At 44.9% G+C, this 11,722-nt stretch overlaps 1 protein-coding gene across 1 annotated transcript in view; it reads right to left on the bottom strand.

Annotated features, from left to right (window-relative positions):
- CCND2 (cyclin D2) overlaps positions 1-11,722 on the bottom strand; it is a 38,568-nt gene that overhangs the window by 3,987 nt on the left and 22,859 nt on the right. The window contains exon 5 of the mRNA XM_049822202.1: positions 1-213. This exon is cut by the window's left edge and continues 3,987 nt beyond it. Coding sequence (XP_049678159.1) covers positions 58-213 — 156 coding nt within the window. The 3' untranslated portion in view covers positions 1-57. The remainder of the gene's footprint in view (positions 214-11,722) is intronic.

Raw genomic sequence — 11,722 nt, 5'->3', positions numbered from 1 at the left:
TAATAACAAAAATAAAAGGGCTGGGGGGAGCAAGCGTGACTTTCTGTGCCGATGTCCTCACAGGTTGATATCTCTCACATCTGTGGGAGTGCTGGCCTGGTCCAGTTCGTCCACCGTCTTAGAAGGATTGCTTTGCTGTTGCTGCTGCCGGACTTGCCTAAGGCTGTTTACTAGCACCGCCTCGATCTGTTCTTGACAAGCTTTAAGGCAGTCCTAGAGGACAGAAAGCAAATTGAATTGTTAGTGGAGATAGATAGTGGGTTTTTTCTTACCACTAGTAGAAGTTGGAAGAGCATCAATCTGGTGCTCCTGAGGAGCGCCTGCTTGTGACAGAAAACGACCTTGAATTCTCACAGGTAACCATTGTGTACGAACCCCCTGGGTTAAACAATGCTAATGCCATATTCATTAGACTCTCCAAATCTTAATATTTTACCTGGTCTTGCTCATTTGTGTGGTCCTCTTGAGCAGGAACCCAAAGCGTTGCAAAAAACAAAGGGCAGGGTATATGAATTTCTGCATTCTCCTACGCAGGGTGAAATGACTTGGGTGGGTGGGTCTTCACTACAAAAAAGCTGCATTCTTCTGAAATAACTGACATGTGCTATACCAAAGTCACACAGACAGAGGCACTTCAGTTTTACCATCAGGCAAATTGATGGTAAATCAAAGTGAAGGAGAAGTTTTGAGGTCCCTGAAAAAACGCAGTGCTCTGTTGCTGAGTTTTTATCAGTCATGCATTTGGGTCCCCAAGGCAAAAGCATGGTCCGTTTATCTGTGAAAATTCACAGAAGGGGAACAAACAATGCAGCCCCAAACATGCAGCCACGTTATCATTCTCTGAGTGCATCCCAGAGAAGAAAAGTGATTTAAGCAGCTGAGGAGGAGGAGGAGGAGGTGTAGGGTGTGCTTCTACACCTTCACTCTGAGAGCAGGACTATTTTAACAGCCCGAGGAACAGTTATTGGCAATAATTCACAGAAGACATTGAAGCAAGGACAGCTACTAGAAAAAGATCTAAGTCAAAAATGCACAGCCAAGCCTCATAGTCCAATACATTACAAATTACACTACACAACACTTGGAGAAAGAGCAGGATACAGTACAGCAACACAGATTTGGGAGCCCTGTACATTAGGAGTCCTGCAATGAACATGAAGTATAAATAAACAAATGCAAAGGATCCCCCCCACTTAAACCAGACACAGCAACGAAGACGACGACTATTAAAATATTACAGGATTTTCCACATTCTTGATAATATGATGGAAGACCAAATAATATGGGTATTTAAAAAAAAGAAGTGTGAGAGAACATTGACAAACACTTGGTTATAGCCAAAACTGAAAAAGAAAACCCAAGCCATGACTGTATAAACACAATTATGTGCAGCATGCTGGGACTGTTGAAAGTATTAGTACCACACTGTGTAGGTGGGCAGGTGGTGCTCGATAAATGGGTTTCTCTAAAAGCAGTCCCATGGAGTCGTCCTACAATATGGGAAAAGGTACTGATACTGTAAACTCACTGAAGCCTCAGTCTGTGTGAGAGCTGGGTCTCTCCCAAAGACTTCAGAGAAATGCAGATTTTGGTAGCAAGGATTTTTACAGCACAGTATTTTAACTAGAGCCCTGGTAGCATCTGGCAGGGGTGGTGAGACCCAGTATTGCTACTCCCACTTCCAGGCAGGGCAGCTGAGGAACGGACCAGGGCACCGACCTCCCCGACGTCCCACGGACGTCTGTGTCAGCCCGGGAACTGAGTTTGCAGTGCGACTGCAACGCTGTGGGGCTGGGCACTGACCAACAATGCCAAATTTCTCCATGCAGTACCAGGTTATTCAGGAGAGTTTGAAATATTCATGTATGGAGGTTCAATTTGTCATCCTAGCCAGACTGGGAAAACACGCCAAAGGCAGAGTATCTGTTCCGCTGACGACATTGACGTTCATGATGCACGCAGTCAGCTCCAGTGGGTCACAAACACCCATTTTTCTTGGCTACTAGCCAGCAGCTGCTAGCTGCAAAATCATGTCCTCTCCTTGTCGTGAAACTGCCCTGCTCTGAAGGTGCATCTGCCAAAGAGAGGCCGCGAGAGATGGCTTTTCAAACCGACCCAGGAAAAAGGGGTTGGATGAGATGCTGGCTGTTTTAGAGACAAAAATATGCACAGTGATGTGGATCACACCAGCTAAAGCCAGAGAGACATGTCACTGAAATCCCCTGAGCATCTGGGCTACCCTTGAGCAATCGACTCAGGAGTTTGTTCCCTCAGCATGGTGAGTAACACCCCCGTGAAACAAGGGTACGGGGCATGGTGACGTGAAAAACCTCTGCTGCAACGTTGTGTGCATGTGGCGGGCAGACCAAGCCTTCCCCATGTTCACCTTTTGTCTTGAGAGCCAGGGACTGTGGGACTGCCGCTGAAAAAGGAGCTGTGGTCAAGTTAACTGGCTTGTAGCCATACTGTACCTACCCCAGCGCAGCTCTGCTGTAAGCAATGCTTCTCACTGCTAGCAACTTTCCCAAGTCTCAGTCACTGGAGCTAAACTTTCCCACGCTCTGCCCTCTGCCTCAGGCTGGCTTTTTTATGGAAGGGGAGAAACCACAACAAAAAAAGTGCTGCTATGTCCAAGGAAAGGGTTACGGAAAGCAGGTGATTTTACCAACATTAGCCAGCTCTTAAGCAAAGTTTCCAACTGTTTTATTTTTTTCAGAAGTATAATTAGAATTTGGCATGGAACATGGAGGGGGGGGTCAGATACCTTTTGATATCCTCAAGAAATGCAGCCCAAGGTTAGCAAAGATTCATGGCTCAGAAAACTGCATACTGTATTCATTCAGAGCCCTTATGGTCGAGGAGTTCTGTGCTTTGGAGGAAGGCAACCGCCATCCCTGTCTGCATCTAAGCCCAGCTGAGCACAGGAGGGTCCCTGCGGGGGTGCACAGCAGTCCCCTGCCAGTCCAGGCACCCCCGTTTCCCTCCTCTGGAAACCAGGTTATAGGAAAAAAAGTACCTATGTGTCATACCGCTGCTGCAGAGCCAGAATGCCAAAGGAAGCTGGGACACAAGAGGGTTTGTCCAAGATGGCCTGGGGAGCACCAAACACTGAATTCAGGTGACTGGCCATAGGCTCCTTGTCTCACAGAGCACTGCATGCTGCTCCTGAGCTCCAGCAGGCACCAGTGTAGCCCATAATACAGCAAGGGAGTGCTGCAACCTGCTCTTGGTCGCACCAGTCCTCGGCCATACACTGGAACGACCCCTGCGTCAGACACATTGCAGATCACCCTGAGCTCTCTGTAGCCACCTCCAGGTCATGCCCTGGTTTCTGTCACTCCTGTAATTCATCCTGACGCTCTGTGAGCAGGAGCGATGCTCCTGGAAGATCAAAGGTATCTCATGGGCACCACCACTGCATTGCCACAGCCAGTGAATAGTCGCTATCATCTGCAACCAGTGAATAACCCTGGGGCTCAGAACCACGGAGCACCTCAAATGTCAAGTCAACTCAGTGGGATGCAGGGATTATTGGTGTACTAAAGAAATGACCACTCAAGAGAAACAGCAGGCAGGCTGTGTTGGAAAATGCTGGTCTTGGTGTGCCTGGTCACTGCTTCCCCTGCCCCAAGACAGGACACCAGCTCATCCCAGTGCCCAGGCTGTGGCCCTGGGTAGACCCATGTTGGGCTGCATCCCCATCTCCATCTCCATCCTCACGCCAGCGCCCGCTGCTTTTCCCAGCACCCCATGCTGCAAAACTCCTCATGTAGCAACCGTGCCAGCAGGAGGTTAATCAAAAAAACGCAGAGTCACCAAACACATGGTTCACGCATAGGCTTCATTATAGCTGGGGTTTGATGGAGAAGGGTATGCCTAAACTGGCAGGCAGAGCACTGGGCAGCAGCCCGTCCCCCCTTGTGCTCCCATCAGCTGGGGCTGCTGCCTGCTGGCCTCCTGCTCCTGTCGAGAAGGGAAGCTTTAGTGTCTGAGCTTGCTCAGTGCAGAGCAGGAAGCCTCCAAAGTGACAGACCCAGGCAAATACCTTTGAAGATGCAATAAAATGTGAGCACAGTGGATTTTCTAGTGATGAGATGCAGGACAGATAAGCAAAATTTAACCTTCCTCACCTCATGAGGTTCTTCCTTTCCTTTTAGCAAAAGGTAAGGAGAAGGGCTTCTCTGTCTGTTGCCACTTTCCTGCTGCTGCTGGAAAAGCTGATTTTTTGAAGGTAAGAATATGTACTTTTGTTTAATCAGGTAATAGCTGGGGCTTGCTCTTGTATTACTGGGGGCTTAGTGATTTCCTAATACCAGAACTGCTTATAGGAGCTGGACAAATTCCTCGGCCTTCCTTCCGAAGTACCTATCTGGCAAAAGCTATCAGAAACTCGGATAAAGAAAATCCCTTGTTATTAGCTTGGGCGGGTTTTAGGTCCATTGTCAGCATTCACCTGTTTGTGAGAGGGCAATGGCACCAAGTCACTTCAAGGGTCAAGGCATTTTCAAATGGAAGAAAGAGCAGAAGCACTGGTTTGGAGACTCTTGTAACAGACAATATTCATAATGCACTTTTTTGGGGGGTGGAAGAATCTCTTCTGTTAAAGCACAGTGGTGCACCATTTCAAAATAGCATGTCCTTCTGAAAATAAGCCAGATTTTTTACAAGCAGCTTCAGACTGGAGAGCTTAATGAGGCAATTTCCTTGCAGCCAGGCCTGTGGAAGGAAGGGTGGTGACACACAGAACATAAGGCTTGAGTAGTTGGAGCCAACTTTGTCTGTTTCTAAACACCCTCATATATGATCATTTACACCTTTATTATACAAACTTCTGATGGTCAATATGATGCTTCATTTAATGTATGAAGAGGCTAAAATCTTTAGGTAATCCTATAGAGAAATGGGTCATTTCTGATGTCTTCATTTTGTACATAAAACCAATGAAGGGGCCCAGACTGGAATTGTCACAGTTTGCACGGATTTTATTTCACACAGGGATCCACAGGCCACTGATGTATTATTTCTGTCATCTGTTAGCTCTGGTCTACACTTATGTTTTGAACTTTAAATAGCGTACCACTGAATTCTTTAAAACAAAGACGACTATGGTAAAATAACCAGCATGTTGCAGTCAGCATGAAATAGCTTCCCCCAAAAGGGTTGCTATTTGCATACTAAAACTCAATTTTTTTATTAGTCTGAGTAATACCTTCTGTTTAATTAGTCTTGTCTATGAAGCATCCACCCAGGAGCCAAAACTGCCTGGCCAGCACAAACCAAAAATGGTGAAACCTTTATTTTGCAGGTTGTCCCATTCTACAATCAAAATCTAGTAAGGAAAAAAACCCCAACGCTAGATTCGTGAGTGAACCTCAGTCATGCAGCAAAACGAGCTGGAACACACCAGCAGATGCAGCCCAGACTCCCCAGTACTGATGATGGGAGATATAACAAACTCATCTACCTGAGGCTGTGCAATCGTTAATCCTGGCTCTGTGCACTACCCGATCCGCCAGCCATCCTGGTTTGCTGAAGATCACGCACAGGCCCACACCACCGTTTCTACTGAGGTGTTCAGGTCACACGATGGGTTTTTACTCACCGTGGTAGCTGCGGGACAACAGATGATACCTGGCACAGAACAATGTCAGAGTGCTGTGGACAGATCTGAGCAATGTGTTTTTATGCCAGATGAGATGCCACCTAAACCTGTCAATGGCTTTTTTAATAAACTGGAATTGGCAGAAGTTTACACCTGGCCAATGTGACATGGGAGCAAAATGCTTGTACTCTTATATGAAAAATCCTAAAACCACCTTTGCTGTGCACTTGAAGCACTGTCTCAGTCTGCAACTAGCTTTAAGACATATGAAGTATACCAGCTGGATGGTAATCTCACAGGTGAAAGGAAAAAAAATGAATTTATTCTGAGTATCTTCTTAGCCCAATTGCCATAGTGGGATACAGCAAGTGGCTTGTTTCATAGATGGGGCTACCACTTCTGTTTGTTTCACTGGAACTTTCTGTCAATCCAGAGTTAAATGACAATACAAAAACTACAAAAACCCTATCAGGACAAACAGCCTGGCATTCCCATGAGGCAGTGTTTTTAACTCCTCCAAGTTTCATGTGGATTTGCTGCAGCATGTGTACATATTTTACTGGTGGACTTTCATTTTGCAAGCTCCAGATACCACTGACAAGAGAAAATTAAAGCTTTTAAAAACATATCAAAGAAAAAAAAAGTATGAATTGCACTATTTTCAGCAAATCTTTCTTGAAAGAACACTATAGGGCACTGAAGTAATGGCCTTAGATTTTGCAATACAGGGACTGGGCCATTCCTTCAGAATATTGCAGGGTTGCCTTTGTTGTTTTTACAAAAAAAGTTTTTTAAGTGTGTGTCACATGGATCAACTTCCCCATTCTTCTATATGGTCTAGTAGTTTTAATGATTAAAATAGTTCAGGTACTTTCCATTCCATAGTTTTATTTTTACTTCAGCATGTACAGAACTAAAAAGGCAATTAACTTTGGGGTTTCTTTTTTTTTTTTTTTTCCCCTGAAACTTTTTCACCCCTGGGTGATTTTACTAGCACACTTGAAATGCATTTGAAGGAAAAGCAATGCTTTTCTGTGTCCAATGAGGACTACCCTCATGGCTGTGATGGAAATGCTGGCAGTGAAAATGACCAGAAAGAGGACCTACTTATTTAAGTCAATAATAATTAAGGATTTCAATTTCCATGTATGACAATCTTGAAAGAAAGCACAAGCACTAGGAAAGGTCCTGCAGAATATTATACATAACTCATTTCCTCAAACTTTTCAACACCTCTATGATATATATGCCCTATACCGCTCCCCAGCTTCCAGTTTTAAACTGATGTTTATAATGCATTGGCAAGCTATTAGGGGAGGCATCCCACTCAACTCAACCAACACGCTCTCGCTTTACACTGGTCATCACTGGGATTTTCAGTCTTGACTGCTCTGAGCTCCAGGACCACCTCATCGTGACCCATGCAGCCTGTCACCCCAGTTTTACTAAGTTAAACAGGTACAAGACATCCTTTCCATCTTGCAAGATCATGACGGGACTGATAAATGAAAAAGAAAAAAAGAAGAAAATAAAAAAAAAAAGAAAAAGAAAAAGAAAAAGAAAGAGAAAGAGAAAAAGAGACAGAGAAAGAGAAAGAGAAAGAGAAAGAGAGAGAGAAAGAGAAAGAGAAAAGGAGAAAAGAAAAAAAGGAAAAAGAAAAAGAAAAAGAAAAAAAAGAAAAAGAAAAAGAAAAAGAAGGGGGATCTTGAAAAGACATCATTTTCTAGCTGTTTTAGTAACTTGGCTTGGATTTCTGCCACAGACTTTATCTAGCCATATTGAAGTCTTCCTTGGCACCCCATCCACACTGAAGCTGATAGATGGTACCTTTCAGATGACAGTGGTCTCTGCATCAGATCCCGCAGCAACTGAGCAGCAGTGCATCACCTCCTTCACAAAAAAAAAGATCACTCCTCTCAAATGCCGATAGTGGAGGGCTATCACAAGAAGGTAAACTATTTCAGCCACACATCTTTTCTCTCTCCATTTTGAATCAATCCAGAGCTTCTGTAACCGTAAGGGAACTGCGGCTGTGTATTTATTGCACCTACTCCCACAATGACAACCACTCTAAAACAGATTTAAACCACCAGATTCATTCCACACCCAGGCAAGAAATGATAGGCACCCCTGGATCCACCTGCCTGGGTAGGCAGACCATAACAGCCAGTCTGCCAGACCGTGCGCTCCTTGTGCCAGCAACCACCACAGCTCCGCCACTCACTGACTCCAGCAGGCAATGAGGGATGCTGTGCAGAAGTGATGGACTTAGCTCTGGTCTCTTCCACAGTGCCTCAGGACACAGCGCTTTTTGTATCGTCATTTTTAGATTCCCCCTTTGGATCTCAGTTTTGGTCTTGCCTGGGAGAAGAAATAAGAAAACTTGCCCCAGTGAACCTCCTAATGTTTGTTTGTTTATCAAAAACTAGATTTAGGGAAATGCCTAGGTACATGGAAACTGGTCTGAGTCTTGCAGCCACCCAGCTTTTGCCCATCCAAGATGGCACTCATTTGGGAATACCAGTGTCCAGAGAAAATGCATTATGGCAGCGTTTAAGGAAGAAACCAAAGACTGCAAAACTACTGTTTAACAAGGCTCCATTTTAATTCTGTTAAATTTAAATATCTATTAAACCGTGACAAGATCTTAGCTTTATGGTGAGGTCTTGTGCATCATCAACCACAGAATAAGTAAGACCAGCACCAGCCAAAGCCTGAGCCAGTTAAACAGCTTTGATCAGACCAGCGAGAAACGACCAAAGAGAAGCGACACTGTATCTCAGAGCCCTGCTTGGGACGTATGGAAGTCCAGTTGCCAAAGAGCTCTCAGCCTGGCAACCCCAGGAAAGTCGGCAGGGATCGGCACGCCCGCCTTCGCTACCACAGCCCGAGCTGTGCCAAGCTCAAGCCACCAGCGAGGCAGACTCATGAAATCCTTTGCAGCGCCAAGGCTGAGGACAATCCTGCTCAATGACTGAGTGGGATGTTTCTCAAGGGCTTTCAAAAGCCAAACCTTACTCTCCTTTACAACCAGCAGCAAAAGAGTAACAGTAGAGCTGTTGTTGTTTATAACATATGCATACGAACGATGCAAAATACTGAGCTGTAACTCTACCAGATACTTCTTGATGGTCCTGTATTTCCTGGCCAGATTTAGGAGCCTGGATCCAAACCCTGGGTGCTTTGCTGAGTGCTCAAAGTCACAAAGCTGGGAACGCTGCAAAAGCCTTCTGGCATTTTTGTGTTAAAGGGTGGTTGGATTTCCACATATACATTAATTACTTCACAAGTAACTGTTAACAGCCCCAATCTCTTCCTCTTTCTTAAAACTAACTGCAAAAGGGAAATCAGAAAAGGACTTTTTTTAGGTGCGGGACCTGGTATGATAAATGGAAAGGATGCTGGAGATATTTGAAGTGACAATACTGTTCACCAGTCATGTATGCATTGCTTGGATAATCTAAGAAAGCAGCCATCAGACATGCATTACAGAGTTGGGATTTACATAAATTCCAGCATGGAACGTGTCATCTGTACTCCTAAATACAAAAGATGGCTGGATTCCTCCGCTGGTTCACATTTAAGCCCCAATTCAAACCTCTCCAAAGCACATGCTTCATTGTTGACATAAACAGGGATTCCTTCCCAAAGCAGGGCCTTCGTGTGCCGAGCGCTGGCCTTTAGCTTGCTGACGTTCTCCAAAACAAGAGCCTGAAAAGCTGCTGTGGGAATATCATGCCCATTTACTACACATACTGTATCTCAGTGATCTCACATCTAATGGATGTAGTTTAAAAACAGAAATATTCTCCCTCCTAAATGTGTCTATTTTTGCTACTGTAACAAAGAGCATCAATTACAGATAAGTGTCTGTCTCTGTTTTTCCATCTGCAAGTACAGAAAATAGTGATTTGCTGTTCCAAAGGGCATTTCATGCAGACTAATGAGGACATCTCACTTTAAAAAAATAAAATTCATCTATGCCAGAATTTCTCCACTTACTATTGCTACATTATTGTAATAATGCAATATATAAGATGACTAACATCAAGCATCTGAAAGATGGCACATTTTTCTCTGCAATTTTTCGATCTTTTCAGCACTTTCAACAGTGTACTTTCTAGATTCAGTTCCACTGTTTGCTTCAACAGTCAGTTTGTTGGTTTCCTGTTGCTCGTGTGGGTATTTGTCATAGCAACAGGAGAGAACAATGTTTTCAGAACTGGAAAAAGTGAGAGTAAAGCCAAAACACTGGCAGGGTGATCCAGGGGCAGATGCCATGCCTGAAATTATACTCCCTGCTTAATGTGATTTGGGATTTCAAGCTGATAATCCCTGTCTTAACAAGGTATACTTTGCAATGGTGAAAAGCTGCGAATTTACCCTCCTGTAGTAAGTGCCACGAGCATTTATTGAAGAACAGGATTTTGAAAAAGCTGTGACAACCCGCCTGCGTTTTACAAAGCTGTATGAGCCAAGCAAGGATTCCCCGCTGGAGGTCAGAGGCAAGTCTCTGACCAGACTATCTATCGCCGGCCTGGGAGCTCCTCCGGCGGCGATGCTTGGGCTGCGGAGCCGGTTCCTCGGGGGGCCTGGCTTCCTCGGCGCGCCGGCCGAGGCTGTATTTATGAATGGATCTGACGGAACTCCGCCATGAGCCCGCGGTGTAACTGCATCACCCCATTGTTGCTACACACGCACAGCACTCACTGGGGAACAAAAAGCTGAATGAAGCGGAGCAGCTGCCAACTCAGGCAAAGACAACTTAGGAAACTATCTCATTCTTCCTTTCTTTTGGAGGCTATTTGGTCTGTTGTTTCCTTGCATACAAAATGCGGTCTGCAACAAATAAGGCAGGATAAGATACAGCGAGTCCTGTTACTTGGTTCCAAAACCACAGGCCCTAAACACTACAAAGGAGGGGATAAATGGTGTATGTGCCGTAGGGACAATGTTCAAATGCTATCCATTCAAGACAGATTTCCATGATTTTATACTGCTGCTCAACAGAAACTGAATTCCTGAGCCTGGTGGTTCTGAACATCATTTCTGTGCAGAAATTTGCAGGGATCTTTATGAAGGGACTTTTCAGACCTTGGGGGGGGGGGGGGGGGGAAATCCCAGCACTGACATATGTAGCACATTTAAGTGGAGATATTTTAAATGCCATTTATTATGGACCTGGTCTTCAAAACAGCCTGACTCCACATTTTCAAGGGCTCATAGCCAACTGTTCCGTAAGACTTTAAGGAAAGCTTGGTTCCTTTTTTCTTTCTACCTCAGGCTCTTAAACATGCTTCAGATTTTCAAAACCACTCAATACACACTAGTTCCCATCTGGGAACAGACTTTTAAAAAGGACTTGTGCCCACGTACAAGCTTATGTGTTGGCTCTGCCTGAAAACCATTCCCCGGCTGCTGATGCTGGAGAGGACAAATCCTTTTGTCCAGATGCAACCTTCAGAGCTGGGCTGTAGGAAGAAGATGCTCCTTCCGTGCACATACAACCCTCACTATTACACAGAGTGAATCTGGCCAGCCCTTCTGGCTGCTATGGTGCTACAAAGTTTATTACACAAACAGCTACTAACCAGCTTAATTTGGGATCTAACCTTGCCAGCTTTTGTCAATGATGTAAGCCTGAACACATTTTTAATATGAGATAATTGTTTCTACATTTCAGTGCACTCAGCCTCATAGAAAGAGGTTGGAAGGAACCTCTGGAGGTCACCTAACACAACTTTCTGCTCAAAGTAGGGTTATCTTTAAAACTTAGTTGTGTGCCTAATTCTCACTGATTTTAGCCTACAAAATTCTGGTCCAAGGTGCTTTCTAACAGGTAAAGACCTCATCTACCTATCCCTGCAGTAGTTTCTTGAGCTCCTCAGAAACCTTATGTATTTCTCCTCACGGAGATCTGGGGTAGCAGAGAAGGGAAGCGCTCAGGACAGACTCAAGGCAGATGCACAGTAACCAGGCCAGGGGATGCATGCCCCACACATGATTTACGACAACACTGCCAGGCATGGCCAGAGAGGCAGTTTCCAGACCCACGGCTAGTGAGCTGACACACTGAACTGACAGCTTCTCTTCCAGGAGGTGAGGAGATAGATTTGCCCA

This window comes from Accipiter gentilis, chromosome 18 (genome assembly GCF_929443795.1).
Source record: "Accipiter gentilis chromosome 18, bAccGen1.1, whole genome shotgun sequence".
NCBI lineage: Eukaryota > Metazoa > Chordata > Aves > Accipitriformes > Accipitridae > Astur > Astur gentilis.
The sequence above is the reverse complement of the archived record's forward strand: the minus strand, read 5'-3'. Positions and strand labels throughout refer to the sequence as shown.